The sequence below is a fragment of the Tachyglossus aculeatus genome, chromosome 3, assembly GCF_015852505.1.
Source record: "Tachyglossus aculeatus isolate mTacAcu1 chromosome 3, mTacAcu1.pri, whole genome shotgun sequence".
NCBI classification, from domain to species: domain Eukaryota; kingdom Metazoa; phylum Chordata; class Mammalia; order Monotremata; family Tachyglossidae; genus Tachyglossus; species Tachyglossus aculeatus.
Window position 1 is genome coordinate 75,560,122 of NC_052068.1, and position 17,145 is coordinate 75,577,266.

The window sequence follows — 17,145 nt, forward strand, 5'->3', positions numbered from 1 at the left end:
CTGTATATAAAGCACCAGTCTAAGCACTAAGAGGAATTACAACAGAATAAATGCTCTAGAGGGTTGCCTATATATTCCAGGCTAATATATTATTCCTTTCTCTTTGGCTCTATTTCTCCTAGTTTATTCCCTTCTGTTTATGAACTTTGTGCTCGGCGAGCATGGAAGAGCACTGTAATGCTGGAATGCCACCCGGGAAGCTTTTATCTGTGCCCGCTTCTGAGGCTAAAATTCTTAACTAGGTCCCTCTGACCAGTTTGAGTCCCCCAGAAAAAGGCCCAATTGCACTTGACCAGTTGGAAAACTTTTTCTCCTGGCGATCGAATCGCGTCGGCACAGTGACTGAGCAAAGTAGCATCCTCTGGGTGGTCTTATCTTCTTTCCCATCTTCATCCCCGACCTGTCTTTGTTAGCAGGGGCTCGGGGACCAGGCAGCAGCGGATTTGCAGGAAAGCCTTCAATCCTGCACTGTGGAGAGCATTCCAGGAAGCCCGGGGGCGTAAGTCTGCTAATCTCCGTCACACTCTCATTTTTTTTTCTTCCCCCCACCCCCCTCTTCCCTTGATGAAAACTTGTGATCTTGGAGGCCTCAAAGAATTTGAGCCCCTCCTCTGACCCCACCGTCTATCTCCTCCCCTGCTTGCCAGCCGCCCGGCATCCATGTCACATCTAGCTGGGAGTGCAGATCCTAGAGCCGCTTCCAGATTCGGACTTTAACCGTTGAGGGACGGGACCCTGGCGATCCCCCGGTGGGCATGGATGACAGCAAAGGGGCAGCCAAGACCCACACGTACGTCTCCCTGGCCGAGGACGACCCCCCCGGACTCGCCGAACCCCCCGAAAGGACAACTGGCAAGCTCATCATGCACAGCACGGCCATGTTCGGTCGGGAGTTCTGCTACGCGGTCGAAGCGGCTTTCGTGACCCCGGTGCTGCTGAGCGTGGGTCTGCCCAAAAGCCTGTACAGTTTGGTGTGGCTCATCAGCCCCATCCTGGGCTTCTTGCTGCAGCCAGTGGTGGGATCTGCCAGTGACCGCTGCAAATCCAAGTGGGGCAGGCGGAGACCCTATATCTTGGCTTTGGGCATCCTGATGCTGTTAGGCATGCTACTCTACCTCAACGGGGATGCCTTGGTGTCAGGTGAGTGAGCTCCTGGCGCTGGAGGAACTGGGACGGAGAGGGGAGTGACTGACTTTCCTGGTCATGACGGGGACTAGGGCAGCTATGCCTCCTCAGGCTTAAGAGCCATGTCTGGGGGCTCTGTGTCTTTAAAAATGCCAGAAAGCCTTTGTCTTTGAACAGGAATTAAAGGGAAGGTTCTGGGTGGGATTTAAGTAGCAATCAACTCTTTTTAACAATTGAGTTTTTCAACCCTCCTGGTGTGCCAGATGTAACATTTCCCCCTCTGAACAGCTACCAAATTAGATCCATAAATATTTACATCCCAGCACTATGAACCCAAATATCTGTGGGCAGAAATATACCAGAAGCTAATGGTCCCTGAATTATGCAGTGCTTCTTTAAGTGCTGGCACGCGTGTACACACACACACGGACACGCACATACACACCCCAACACACACCGCAGCCTTCAGCATTAAGTCATCCCAGAGAGGAAATATTGGCATTGCAATTTCTGATAATTAAAGCCAGCAGAAGGCTAATCCACCAGGCCATTACTCTCCAATCAATCAATCAATCATATTTATTGAGCGCTTACTGTGTGCAGAGCACTGTACTAAGTGCTTGGGAAGTACAAGTTGGCAACATATAGAGACAGTCCCTACCCAACAGTGGGCTCACAGTCTAAAAGAACTGCTCAATATTGATGGTTCCTGAAGAAGGCATTGTAAAACTTGTGAAGCAAGTAAATGGTTTGCTGGGCTTCTAGAACTTGTGGTCTATACCATTCAATGCGGAAAGGAGCGGTAAAGACCATAAATGAGGGAGAGAGAATGTCACATCTCAGAGCAGGCATCAGGTCCTGAAAAAGGTTACGGGGAACTGGGAGATGGGAAATGGACGTTTGTGACAGGTTTCCCGTGGATACCAGCAGCAGCCATTGGGTTTTCACCTAGTCAGTCACTTGTATTTATGGAGCACTTACTGTGTACAAAGCACTGTACTAAGCACTTGGGAGAGCACAATGTAGCAATAGACACATTCCCTGCCCACACTGAGCTTACAGACTAGAGCAGGAGAAAGACATTAATACAGATAAATGACAGATACGGACATAAGTGCTGTGGGGCTGGGTGGGGGGGATGAATAAAGGGAGCAAGTCAGGGCACGCAGAAGGGAGTGGGAGAAGAGGAAAGGGAAACTTAGTTCTCAGGACCCTTGAGGTGGGCTTGGGAGCCTCCCTTCCTCTCTCTGCTCAGTCGCCACCACCCGAGAGGTAATTTAGGAACATGGCATGGGTATCAGCCATGATGTACTGCTCCTAGAAGACGGGGAGCAGGGGTGGAGCTGTGTAATAACCCCAGGGATCCCGTCCTGCAATCAGTTGGGCTGACTGGTGCTTCTGTGACTGCATGCACGCCTTTGCCATCGTCGAAGGATCTCACTGGGGTCCCTGATTTTGGAAGGTGGAGAGGGCAAGAGATAACCTCTCGGGACTAATGACTTGAACCTGTCACAGCCACAGACTGTACCTTCAAGCCGGGGCATCAGAGCTCCTGGTTGGAATGCCACCCCAAGTGGATTGGGTAGACCCCACCTCTGGTGCTTGTGTTAGTCGGGGATGGTGGTGCTTATATCTCTCTTAGCTGACAGCTACGCCTGGAATTTCCTCCAATGTAACCGGGCAGTCTCTGACTCCATGGGCCGTCCTCTCTCCCAGCCACGAACCCAGGGCCCGAGCAGAAGGTGATCTGGTCCATCGTCGTCACCATGCTGGGGGTGGTGTTCTTCGACTTCGCCGCCGACTTCATCGACGGACCCATCAAAGCTTACCTGTTCGATGTCTGCTCCCATAAGGACAAAGAGAAGGGCCTTCATTACCACGCTCTCCTCACAGGTAGGGGCGTCCTCCTGTCTCTTTGGCGGAATAAGGGGAGGGGTTTTCCCTTTGCTGATCTTTTGAAATGAATGGATCAGTTGATCTGGGGCTTCTGTCACGAGGGCTTTGATTCCCATTCACTTGCCTCCAAGAAGGTCAGCCCACTCCCTTCAGGCTGCTTCAGTTTCTGCTGAGGAAACTGACAGAAGGACTTTCAAAGGCACTGCCTAAAGGCCAAGTGGAAAAAAAAACCCTCTGTGTTCAAAAGCATACTCTTTAGAAACTGGGTGTGTGAATCCATAGTCCTTTCTGATGGAGATCGTCATATGAAGGGCGTGGCTTGGAGGATAAAGCATGGGCCTGGGAATCAAAATGATCAGGGTTCTAATCCCGGCTCCGCCACTTGTCTGCTATATGACCTTGGTCAAGTCACTTAACTTCTCTGCCTCAGTTCCCTCATAGGATGGGAATTCATTCATCCATTCAATCGTATTTATTGAGCGCTTACTGTGTGCAGAGCACTGTACTAAGCGCTTGGGAAGTACAAGTCAGCAACATATAGAGACGGTCCCTACCCAACAACGGGCTCACAGTCTAGAAGTTAAGAATGTGAGCCCTCTGTGGGACAGGATCTGTGTCCAACCTGATTATCTTGTATCTACTCCAGCTCTTAGTACAGTGCCTGGCACATAGTGAACATTTAACAAATGCCACTGTTATTATTATTATGCAAAGAAGAGCCACTGGATGAAGAAGGCAGGAGTCAGACCCACCTCCTCATTAAAGATTTTTTTTTTAAGGGTATTGTTAAGCGTTTGCTATGAGCAGGTCCTGTACTAAAAGCTGGGGTAAATGCAAGCTGATCAGATTGGACACAGTCCATGTCCCATATGGGGCTCACAATCTTAATCCCCATTTTATAGATGAGGTAATTGAGGTCCAGAGAATTTAGGTGATTTACCCAAATTCACACATCAGACAAGTGGTAGAACTGGGATTAGAACCCAGGTTATTCCGACTCCCAAGCCTGTGCTCTATCCACTAGGCCATGCTGCTCCTCAAAAGATGAGAGACGTCTCCCCCACCCTCATCCCCTCTTAATTGGGGTGTGGATTTGTTCTGTCCCTTACCAGAAGTGCTGGACTAGAAAGATTCACAGTCTACAAGACTGTGTTCAGTCAATCAGTAATAATAATAATGATGATGGTATTTGTTAAGCGCTTTACTGTCATCATCAATCGTATTTATTGAGGGCTTACTATGTGCAGAGCACTGTACTAAGCGCTTGGGAAATACAAATTGGCAACACGTAGAGACAGTCCCTACCCAACAGTGGGTTACTATGTGCAAAGCACTGTTCTAAGTGCTGGCGGGGATACAAGGCGATCAGGTTGTCCCAAGTGGGGCTCACAGTCTTAATCTCCATTTTATAGATGAGGTAACTGAGGCACAGAGAAGTTAAGTGGCTTGCCCAAAGTCACACAGCTGACAAGTGGCAGAGCCGGGATTCAAACCCATGACCCCTGACTCCCAAACCCGTGCTCTTTCCACTGAGCCAAGCAGCTTCTCTGTATTTACCAAACCTCTGTTTTGGGTAGAGCGCTGTATTAGTTACTTAGGAGTAAAGGACACGGTCTCCGCCTTCAAGGAGCTTACAATTTACGATTACTTGAACCATCTTTAGTCTGTAAGTTCATGGGGGAGAGGGAACGTGTCTAACAACTCTAATGAACTGTGCTCTTCCAAGCTCTTAGAGCACTAAAAGTGCTTAAAAAATTCCATTGGTGATGATGACAGACTTTGCCTTAAGATTTCCCTTCTGTGGATTTCAGTTGTCCCGTTAGAAACTGTTGAACTGACACACCCTGGCTGGGGTAGCCAAGGGGCAACTTTCTAGTTTCTCCCAGTGCCTTGTGCTACTTATAAACCGTCACAGTGGTCTCTGATACACTGGTAACATGGGACGTCTCACCCCTCCCTTCCTAATCAACGTAGAAATGCACTTTGTCAAAATTACTTACAAAACAACAATCCGCCTGAGAAACCAGTCAGTCTCCTTCTTTCCAAATTCAGATCTGTTGCTTCTCTCGCCCAGCTTCTGGCAGAGGTAAGGTTCCTCACTACTTTATGAGTTTCTTTCTCAACTTCAGAGGACGGGTTTATTGAAGTAGAAGTGCTAGGAATGTTTCAAGGCTTGATCTATTGATCCACTGCTGTTTGATCACAGCCTATATTCATTCATTCATTCATTCAATCGTCTTTATTAAGCGCTTCTGTGTACAGCGCTTCTGTATACCACTGTGTATACAGTGGTACTAGGCGCTTGGGAAAGTACAGTACAGCAAAAAAGAGTGACAATCCCTGCTCACAGCGAGCTCACAGTCTACAGTTGGGGAGACAGACCTCGATACAAATAAAGAGACATCACTATAAATAAATGAAATTACAGATATATACATAAGTGCTGTGGGGCAGGGTGGGAGGATGAGCATACTATATTTCAGTATGTAGGTCAGCCTAAGGAAATAGCCTGTTATACTCCTCCTATTAAATTTCATTACCTCTCTGTGGCTAATAATTAACTCTCCAAAGACAGCCAATGAAATATTCTTTTATCTCAAGAACCTGGAGTTGCCATATTTTTACTTTATTCCCAAATCACTCACCAAAGTAGTAGAAGTGTGGTCCCAGAACAGGCTTCTGAGCAAGCTCGTCCCTCTAGACTGTAAGCTCATTGTGGGCAGGGAATGAGGCTGTTTATTAATAATGATAATTAATAATTTTGGTACTTATTGAGTACTTACTATGTGCCAAGCACTGTTCTAAGTGCTGGGGTAGATACAAGTGAATCAGGTTAGATACAGTCCCTGTCCCACATGGGGCTCATACTCTTAATCCCCATTTTACAGAAGAAGTAACTGAGGCCCAGAAAAGTTATGTGACTTTCCTAAGGTCACACAACAGACATGTGCGTGGCTTAGTGGAAAGAGCATGGGCTTTGGAGTCAGAGGTCATGGGGTCAAATCCCAGCTCCGCCAATTGTCAGCTGCGTGACTTTGGGCAAATCACTTAACTTTTCTTTGCCTCATTTACCTCATCTGTAAAATGGGGATTAAATACTGTGAGCCCCCCGTGGGACAACCTGATCACCTTGTAACCTCCCCAGCGCTTAGAACAGTGCTTTGCACATAGTAAGCACTTAATAAATGTCATCATTATTATTGCTATTATTATGTGGCAGAACCGAGTTTGGAACCCAGGACCTTCTGAGTCCCTGGCCTATGCTCTATTGTTATATTGTATTCTCCACCAGCACTTAGAATAATGCTCTACAGCCAGTAAGCTCTCAATGAATAGTCTGACTAAACTCAGCCCAGAAATGGGGGGATGTGAGTGAAGCCGATGAGCCCTGGGAAAAGATCAAGGCCAAGACTGTTTTCCGGAGCCTCTGAAAAGTCGATGAATGAGACTAATGCACAGACACTGCTCATCATGTCATGTGCTGTCTTAACAAATACCACCATTATTAAAGAAAAGATGTAGGTTCATATCCCAAAATAATGAAGAGATTTAACTAGTCTTGGAATCCATAATTCAAAGGAAAAAGAATCTAGTTTATTACGTGCCAAAGGTTTCCTGAGATCTTTCCATGCCTTGTACTTCCCAAGTGCTTTGCACACAGTAAGCGCTCAATAAATATGATTGATTGATTGATTGATTGATCCCCTGAAACTCGGCATTCTGAATTTTCCCAACATCTCAGTTCCATGAGTCTCTAACAACTCAGCCTCCTACCATGCCTGTCCCATGTTTCTCACTGTGGAACATATGACTGCTGAATTGTATATGGTGATGGCATTTATTAAGCGCTTACTATTTTCAAAGCACTGTTCTAAGCGGTGGGGAGGTTACAAGGTGATCAGGTAGCCCCATGGGGGCCTCGCAGTCTTAATCCCCATTTTACAGATGAGGTAACTGAGGCTCAGAGAAGTGAAGTGACTTGCCCAAAGTCACACAGCTGACAATTGGCGGAGCCAGGGTTTGAATCCATGACCTCTGACTCCAAAGCCTGTGCTCTTTCCACTGAGCCACACTGCTTCTCATCTTTCCCACCCCCGAATATGCACAGCAACACACTAGAACCCCCACAAAAGACTTTCATTGTTCATTCATTCATTCATTCATCCATCCATCCATCCATTCATTCACAATATTTGTTGAACACCTACTGTGGCCGAGCACTATCCTAAGCTTTGGAACATACAAGAGAAGTAAAAGGCATAACGTTGCCCTCAAGGAGTTACCAGTCTAATGATCATCATCATCATTAATGGTATTAATTTGAGCACTTACTGTGTGCAGAGTACTGTACTAAGTGCTTGAGAGAGTACAGTGGAGTTGGTAGGCACGTTCCCTGCCCACAGTGAGCTTACAGTCTGGGGGGGAGGCCACATACGTGAATATAAATAAATCATGTTATGTAATTGATAGATATGTATGTTAAGTCTGAGGGATTGAGGATGGGGCAATATAATGATATAAGAACCTATGGCTAGATTTGTGAAATGGCTAGCTGCAATAGTTTTCTTTTTCCCTCAGGTCTTGGAGGATCCCTCGGCTACCTTCTGGGTGCTATTGATTGGGGACGCTTGGAACTGGGAAGATTATTACTCACAGAATATCAAATCATGTTCTTCTTTGCTGCTGTGGTGTTTCTTATATGTCTCGTTATACACTTGTGTAGTATCCCTGAAGTACCTCTGACTGATGACCAAATAGACTCAATCCAAAGGATGAAACCCAATAGCCTTCTGTTAAAGCCAAGTGAGCTGTATGGATACGGTTCTATAGAGAAAGTCAACACCAGTTGTTTCACCCCAGAATGCACAGAAGTAACATTTTCCAAGATGGGAGACTCGACTCAAAACCCTAATGAACAGGTAATTACACTCTACATTTTTATATTGTTTATTTCTTGGTGGGAAGACTGTTCTAAATCCATTTAGGCTTCAAGAGGCAGCAACCGATTCCCTTGTCTTATGCCGTCGAGTCATTTCAGGACCATAGCTGCCCCACGGACACATCTTTCCCAGAACGCCCCGCTCTCCATCTGCAATCGTTCTGGTCGTGTATCCATACAGTTTTCTTGGTAAAAATACAGAAGTGGGTTACCATTGCCTCCTTCCATGCAGTAAACTCGACTTTCGAGAGTAAACCCTCGACTTTCTCCCATGCCGCTGCTGCTCCATAATTGATCATTTGGGCTCCCATTTGGACCCAGGAGGAAGAAATCAATCCATGGTATTTACTGAGTGCTTAGTATGTGCAAAGCGCTGTAGTAAGTATTCGGAGAGTACAGAACAATGGAATTGGTACACACATTCCGTTCAGGGTGTTCAGGATGAAAATGGGAAAGGCTTTTCCGCACAATGGGTGCTACGCAGACGGAATTTCTTACCTCAGGAAATTGTGCGGATGGAGAGTATCATTAAGATGGGTTTAGATCCATTTTTGGATGCTAGATCCTCATGGATTTATTGGGGTAAAAAAAATCAGTATTAGAATTTGCATCCCTAGTCATAACAATGGATGCCAAGTAGAGCAACAATCTCTTTGTTCCTGGAAGCATCCTTTAATCCCACTGTTAGAATTCTGAGTGGTTGTTTGGGTCATTGATGTGACCCAGCTGTGGTGTTTCTTAGTTTTTATGATTAATCTCTCCCTTTTCTTGTCTCTGCTTTTCTGGCTCTCTCCCCTGTCACCGCCCCCGACCCCATCTTAAATTGCTTTCTGTTGTTCTTGTTGAGGTTCTATTTTCCTCTCTGTTGGTCTTTCGTGAGTGCCCTCATTGTCTCAATTTCTAACAGCCCTACTGACAGCATTTACACCTTCTTCCTTTTCTGCTGGCTGTAAACAAGAGTGAGGCAGGCAAGCAAAAGGAACTATAGTTAAAGAAAGAAAGGGGGGAAATGTAAGAGGAGTTGTGGGCACAGGTGTCTTTCAGCAAGTTGTGGGAAAAGTTTGAAGGAGGGATGAATCATTTATTTCTACGCTGAAGCAACAGATTGCTACCCTCATCCTACTCAACCTCTTGGCTGCCTTCAGCACTGTGGATTCATTCATTCATTCATTCATTCATTCAATCGCATTTATTGAGCGCTTACTGTGTGCAGAGCACTGTACTAAGTGCTTGGGAAGTGCAATTTGGCAACATATAGAGACGGTCCCTACCCAACAGCGGGCTCACAGTCTAGAAGGGGGAGACAGACAACAAAGCAAAACATGCGGACAGGTGTCAAGTCATCAGAATAAATAGAAATAAAGCTAGATGCACATCATAAAGAAAATAAATAAAATAGTAAATATGTACAAGTAAAACAGATTATGCAAAAGCACTATCTAACGTCGGTTTTACTGACACAGAACTCATCCCTTACCTCTCTCAGCCTTCTTCACTGGCTCTTCCTCCTCCTCCCAGCCTCTGTGGGTGTCTTTCAGGGCTCTGGTCTAGATTTCTTTCGCTTCTCGCTTTACACTCACTCCCTTGAGGTGCTCATCCTCTCCGATGGATTCAACTATAATAATAATTGTGGAATTTGTTAAACTTTTACTGTGTGCTGGCACTGTACTAAGCGCTGGGGTGAATACAAGCAAATCAGGTTGGACACAGTCTCTGTCCCACAGGAGGCTCCCAAGTCTCATTCCCCATTTTACAGTTGAAGAAACTGAGGCCCAGAAGAGTGAAGGGACTTGCCCAAGGTCACACAACAGACTAGTGGCAAAGCCAGGGTTAGAACCCACAACCTTCACTTCTCTGTGCCTCTGTTGCATCATCTGTAAAGTGAGGATTAAGACTGTGAACTCCACATGAACTGTGTCCAACCTGATTGGCTGGTACCTGCCCCAGGACTTAATAATAATAATAATGTTGGCATTTGTTAAGCGCTTACTATGTGCAAAGCACTGTTCTAAGCGCTGGGGAGGATACAAAGTGATCAGGTTGTCCCACATGGGGCTCACAGTCTTAATCCCCATTTTACAGATGAGGTAACTGAGGCTCAGAGAAGTTAAGTGACTTGCCCAAGGTCACACAGCAGACATGTGGTGGAGCTGGGATTCGAACCCATGACCTCTGACTCCAAAGCCCGGGCTCTTTCCACTGAGCCACGCTGCTTCTCTAAAACCTCTGAAACTTAAAACCAGTACCTGGCACATTGTAAGTGCATAACAAATATCACTAAAAAAATGACAAACAGGATCATGAACGATGAATTTCTGCAATGTAATCCTCCTCCTAGCACTGAAAAATAATAATGGTATTTGTTAAGCGCTTACTATGTGCCAAGCACTGTTCTAAGCTCTGGTTCTAAATTCTAAGTTCTAAGCACTTGTTCTAAGATCTAATCACTGAAGTTATGCCTCCTTTTCTACTGGGCCCGTCATACGGGAGCAGAATGAGCAACAGCAGGATACCTAAACAACTGCCATATGGCGAGTTGAAGTTGGGAAACTGAAAGCAAAAGGGCAGAGAAAGCGCTTCTAAGACATAGTGCAACAAAGACTTCCATCTCAGCTGAAAACTGGTAGTAAATTGGTGAGGATAAACGAGCATGGCAAGAAAGGAGTGACTCTTTTTGAGGAAAAGCATCATAAGGAATGAAAGACAAGGAGGTAAATGAGAAAACAGCACCAAGCACTGCAAACATTAAACATTATACAACAAGGGACAACTTTTGTGTTTGCACCATGTAGCCGAGACTATGGATCCTGCATTATTTATTTCAGCCACACCCATACTCATAGGGGAGTTGGTGTCTTCTTTTAATATGAAGGACAACTGCGTGTGTGGGTATGTACTATCTTCACATAAACACATACATATATGCATATTAAGAGATTAAGCATGTTAGAATATCACAGCAGGATCAGACCACAGTCTATCCAGCCCTATATTCTAGCTCTTGCAGTATGAATTCCTCATGCCTACCCACTGCTGGATGAAAAAAATTCCTTTTGTTTGTTTCGACTACTTCAATCTATTTCCCTTCATCTTGGAGTTGTGGAATTTGGAGACCATCCATTCTATGTTCATCCAATCCTCACCCTTCATGATTATGTAAATTTCATTGATACCCTTTCTCAACCTTTGTCTTTCCAGCCCGAAGAGGAGTTTTAATCTTTTCAATCTGTTCTCATATAGAAGCTGCTTCATCTTGTTTGTCATTTCAGCTTCTCTTCCCCAAACCTTTTCCAGTTCTGTCATGCCTTTCTGAAGAAAAGGTGATCAGAATTGCCCACACTGTGGTATTGCTGCTTAGTGAATTTAAACTAACTATGATTCTATTAGAACTGTTCCTCAGGATTTCGTTTGAACATATAAATGGGATGAATGATATGAATCCCTTAAAGTTTATTACCTTAACCTCTATTACCTCAGAGCCACGTGAATCATATCTTCTCAAACTAAGTTTATTTAATCATTTCTGAGACACACTTCCCTTCAGTCCCTAAAGCCAACAGGGTGCAATCCCATTGTCTCTTGTTCCCCCAACACAAAGCCCAAAGCAACTCATTTTGGGGCTGAGTCCAGGAACTGAAAACTGAATTTCCAAAGAGAATTTTGTGACAGCTAGGAGCCAGGGAAAGCAGTCTGCAGACTGAACTTATGAGTCTTAATAACCCAGGCTGCAATATTTCAGATTCCATTTTGAAAATGAGAAAAATGAGAAAATGAAAATGAGAAAAAATGAGAAACACAGTTACGCTCCTTAGAAGCTGTGGCCCTTTGTTTTAAGTTGAATCTATGGAATCTATGAGTTTTCACTTTAGATCCCTTTAAAACTCATCCCCTGTTGTTAAATGTCAATAATCAGTCCTGTAGTCATTGAAACACCCTCTTTTTAATTTGGTTGGCTGTTCTATGAATGTTCACAAATAAATATATCATACCCAATCTTCTTTGCACAGTGGTAAACAGTGTTCGAGAAGCAGTGTGGCTCAGTGGAAAGAGCACAGGCTTTGGAGTCAGAGGTCAGGGATTCAAACCCCGACTCCGCCAATTGTCAGCTGTGTGACTTTGGGCAAGTCACTTACCTTCTCTATGACTCAGTTACCTCATCTGTAAAATGGGGATTAAAACTGTGAACCCCCTGTGGAACAATCTGATTACCTTGTAACCTCCCCAGTGCTTAGAACAGTGCTTTGCACATAGCAAGCACTTTATAAATGCCATTATCATCAGTATTATTATTATTATTAAACAACACTCCAGACCTCAAAAATGAATTTGAAAGTATTAAAATGACCCTGGTCGTTGTTAAGGCAATCGGGAGACTGGAAAAGAATTGCCATTTCACTTTTAATTTTTAAACCCCAAGAGGGAGAGAATTATTTGCAAACCCAGATACTTTAAAATGCAGGTATCACTGAAAATGCGTGTGGGTTTGAGAACAAAGGGAAAGTGTAATTGGTGAGAACAAAAGGATTTAAGAACTGAATGTGAAATGAGCAATTCTTAGCAGATTGAACACATGGTCACCAGCCCTACCTTTGCTTAGGGTGACTAGACAGAGAGATTAGTCTCCCACTGACCAACTGTGTCCAAAGGATTGACCTTCCTTTGAGCAATAGAGGCTGGTAGGTAGCACCGTTGTTTGTTAGCATTACGGGCAACTGGCATGCCCAGCTTAAAGATGAACACGGTTTGGGAATTTTGTTCCAGGCTCAGGGGAAGATGACATTGAAATCCTTGCTGAAGACGTTGATCAGCATGCCATCTCACTACCGCTGCCTCTGTGTCAGCCACCTCATTGGATGGACGGCTTTTCTCTCCAACATGCTCTTCTTCACCGATTTCATGGGACAGGTAACACCCATCCCCATATGTACTCTGACCTATGATCCCCAGGGTACCTGCACCCCCAAAAAGTCTGATCCATCTGGGTTTGGGTGAGTTTGGCAAAAGAGATGGGGAGGAAAGGAACTACATGGGGCTTAAAATGTCCTCTTGCGTTTGGTTTAATTAAGACATGCAACCAGAGCCAAAGAGGATATTTTAATTCAGGTGTGCTCCCAGTTCCAAGTGACCACTAAACATAAAATCCAGTGATAAACCTAATGTCTACACCCACACCAATTGTTGGTGTAGCGCAGGATCTGTAAAAACTACTTGATGTTTCATCCAATCACTGCAGGGAAGACTGATCCTCATCCTCCCCTTGTCCTGCCTCTGACATGCTGCTTTGCAATCAAGTTCTCCATTTTAGCAGGAGCTCGAGACTGAAGCAGCACAGAATAGACAGGATTGGTGAAGATGGAGACCACTTCTCTCTCATTTTTTAAAATGATATTTGTTCAGCGCTTACTCTGTTCCAGGTATTGTACTGAGCACTGAGATAGCTACAAGATAATCAAGTTGGACACAGTCCCTGTCCCACATAGGGCTTGCAGTCTTAATCCCCATTTTACAGATGAAGTAACCAAGGCACAGAGAAGTTAAGTGACTTGTCCAAGGTCACACAGCAGACTAGTGGCAGAGGTGGGATTAGAACCTCAGGTCCTCTGACTCCCAAGCCCATTCTCTAACCACTAGGCCATGCTACTTCTCTCCCAATCAATCAATCAATTATATTTATTAAGTTCTTACTGTGTGCAGAGCACTATACTAAGCACTGAAGAGAGTACAGTATAACAGAGTTGGTAGACATGTTCCCTGCCTCCAAGAAGCTTATAGTTTAGAGGGGGAATCAGGCATTGATATAATGATAATGATATTTGTTAAGTGCTTACTATGTGCAAAGCATATGAATAAATGAATTATAGATATGTAACGTAAGTGCTGTGGGTGGGGTGAATACCAAGGACAATGGCAATGCAGAAGGAAGTGGAAAAAGAGAAAATGAGGGTTTAATTGGAGAAACCCTCTTGGACAGATAGATGAGATTGAGTAGGATGACAATGAGAAGTGAAGTGTGAGGGCTGGGTTGTAGTAGAAAATCAGAGAGGTAAGGAGTAGGGCAAGATGATTGACTGCTCTAAAGTCAATGGTAAGGACTTTCTGTTTGATGCGGAGATGGATGGACAACCACCACTGGAGGTTCTTGAGTGGGGAAACACGGACTGAGAGTTTTGTACAAAAATGATCCAGGCAGCAGAGCCAAGAATAGACTGAGGTGGGGAGAGATGTGGGGAGCTTAGATTAACATAGTAGCAGTCTGGATGGAAAGGAAAGAGTGGATTTTAGCAGTGCTGTGGAAGTTGACCAATGGGATCTGGTGAAAGATTGAATATGTAGGTTGAATGAGAGAGATGAATCAAAAGTAATGCCAAGGTTATGTGGGCTTGTGAGACAGGAAGGATGGTGGTGCTATCTACAGTAATGGGAACATCAAGTGGAGGGCAGGGTTTGGGTGGGAAAATGAGGAGCTCTGTTAAGTTTTAAGTGCAGGTGGGACAACCAAGAAGAGATGGTCTCAAAGCAGGAGGAAATATGAGACTGCAGAGAAAGAGAAAGACCAGGTGTTGAGGTGTAGATTAGAGAATCATCCACATAGTGATGGTAGTTGAAGCCATGGTTTTCCAAGGGAGTGGGTGTAGATGGGAACTAGAAGGAACCTAGAACTGAGCCTTGAGAGACTCCCACAGCCAGGGGGTGGAAGACAGATGGGGAACCCATAAAAGAGACTGAGAATGAGCAGCCAGAGAGACAGGAGGAGAACCAGGAGAGGATCGTGCCAGTCAGTGAAGCCAAAGTTAGATAGTGTTTCCAGGAGAATGGGGTGGTCCACAGTGCTGAAGGTAGCTAAGTGGTCAAAGAGAATTAGGATGGAGTAGCAGCCAGTATATTTATCAAGGAGATCACCGGTGACTTTTAAGAAAGCAGTTCTGATGCAATGAAGAGGGCAGAAGCCAGATTGGAAGCAGGGGGAGAGTCAAGAAGAGAATTGGAGGAATGGAAGTGGAAGTAGTGGGTGTAGAAATTTGTTCAAGGCATTTAGAGAGGAATGGTAGGAGGGAGATGGGGCAAGGGAGGGTTTTTTTTGGGATAGGGGTTATATGAGCATGTTTGAAAGTAGTGGAGAAGAAGAAGCCACTGGAGAATGAACAGTTGAAGATGGTAGTCATGGAGGGGCGAAAGAAGGGAACAAATGGTTTGATAAACTGTGAAGGGATGGGTTGGGTGTGCAGGTGGAGGGGGTAGATTTTGAGAGGAGGCAGGAGATCTCCTCTTGAGATACTGCTGGGAAAGGTGGGAGAGTCAAAGAAGGGGCAAGGAGTGTGAGGGACTGGAGAGAAACAGGAGAGATTTTAAGGAGATCATGCCTGATGGTTTCAATTGTCTCAATAAAATATGTGGCCAAGTCATAAAGGGCAACAGATTGGGGTGGTGGAGTGAAGGTACTTTGAGGAGGGAGTTGAATGTCTGAAACAACCAATGAGGGCAATGGGCATGGGAGTCAATAAGAATAAAGAAATAATGTTGTTGGGTAGAGGAAAGAGCAGAATTCAAGCAGGCAAGGATGGACTGAAGATGGTCAAGGTCATCCTAATATCAGGATTTCTACACAGGTGTAAAGGAAGCAGACTGTGGAGGTGGTTCAGGGCCTATGCTGTCTTCTGCCAAAGCCACAGATAACTTGTACTTCCCAAGTGCTTAGTACAGCGCTCTGCACACAGTAAGCGCTCAATAAATACGATTGAATGAATGAATGAATGAATGAAAGAGGCAGTGGGGTTAATCTACAATTACCAGGTAGGGCTTGGTCGTCATGTCAGGGTTAGCTCTTTGACAGGAAGTTAACAAATTACATTTCAGTCTATGGAACGTATCATACATTATGATGATTCACATTATACGCCAAAATTTAGAGGGACGGTATTACATACATAACCTCGGATACATCTGAGGTACATTAGAAACAGCATGGCTTAGTGGAAAGAGCCCTGGCTTGGGAGTCAGAGGTTTGGGTTCTAATCCCGGCTCTGTCAGTTCTCAGATGTGTGACTTTGGACAAGTCACTTAACTTCTCTGGGCTCAGTGACCTCATCTGAAAATGGGGATTAAGACTGTGAGCTCCAAGTGGGACAACTTGATTATCTTGTATCTACCCAAGTGTTTAGAAAAGTGCTTGGCACGTAGTAAGCGCTTAACAAATACCATCATTGTTATTATCTGGGCATATTTGTCCACTGCTCCTGCTCCTGCTGCTGCTTCAAGACTACTCTGAACTACTCACATAACTCTCACACCTAGCAGGTATTGCACAGGGTCAGGCCAACTATAAAGGTCGATCCAAGGCACCCAGGCCATTTTTTCAGTTAGTCAAGGGGTTGGCCAGGCCCTCAACTTCTAAAATCTTTTGGGTCATAAAAGACCCAAACTGGTTTGAGCTGGGCCTCCCAAACCCCATTCACGGAAAACTTTCCCACACAGAGACCCTCTCCTGGAGGTGCGAGATTTCAGGAAGGCTGTGAAGCAGCGTGACTCAGTGGAATGAGCACGGGCTGTAGAGTCAGAGGTCATGGGTTCAAATCCTGGCTCCGCCACTTGTCAGCTGTGTGACTTTGGGCAAGTCATTTAACTTCTCTGTGCCTCAGTGACCTCTTCTGTAAAATGGGGATGAAGACTGTGAGCCTCCCGGGTGACAACCTGATCACCTTGTAACCTCCCCAGCGCTTAGAACAGTGCTTTGCACATAGTAAGCGCTTAATAAATGCCATTATTATTATTAATATGGGGAGAGCTCCTCTGTGTGCAGAGCACTCTGCTAAAGGCTGTAGAGAGTACATTAAAGTTCTTTGACATTATCCCTGCCCTCAAGGAGCTTTCAATCTAGAGTTTGTGATCTGTTCCGGGAGATTAGAAGGAGGAGTGGGCTTCAGGCATGGGAAGGGCGCCAGCAAGGGTTGTAGGTGGGAGAGTTGAGCATGTGGTTTTGTCAGGAGGTTAGCAGGGTCTGAGGTGCGATATAACAGGTCAAGAGAGCAGATAGGAAAGGAGGAAGGAGGTAGTGGAGAACCTTGAAACGGTTGATGAGGTGTTTCTGCCTGTTTCAGGGGGAAATGGGCCATCATTAAAGGCTTTTGAGGAACAGAGTGATATGCACTGTATAATAATGATGGTATTTGTTAAGTGCTTACTATGTG

The 17,145-nt window shown here is 45.0% G+C and overlaps 1 protein-coding gene across 1 annotated transcript in view; it reads left to right on the forward strand.

Annotated features, from left to right (window-relative positions):
• The first annotated feature begins 755 nt into the window (after window positions 1-755).
• Window positions 756-17,145, forward strand: part of SLC45A2 (solute carrier family 45 member 2) — a 33,052-nt gene continuing 16,662 nt past the window's right edge. Inside the window, exons 1-4 of the mRNA XM_038744195.1 lie at window positions 756-1,140; window positions 2,842-3,018; window positions 7,600-7,940; window positions 12,722-12,865. Of these exons, the coding sequence (XP_038600123.1) occupies window positions 756-1,140; window positions 2,842-3,018; window positions 7,600-7,940; window positions 12,722-12,865 (1,047 nt within the window). The remainder of the gene's footprint in view (window positions 1,141-2,841; window positions 3,019-7,599; window positions 7,941-12,721; window positions 12,866-17,145) is intronic.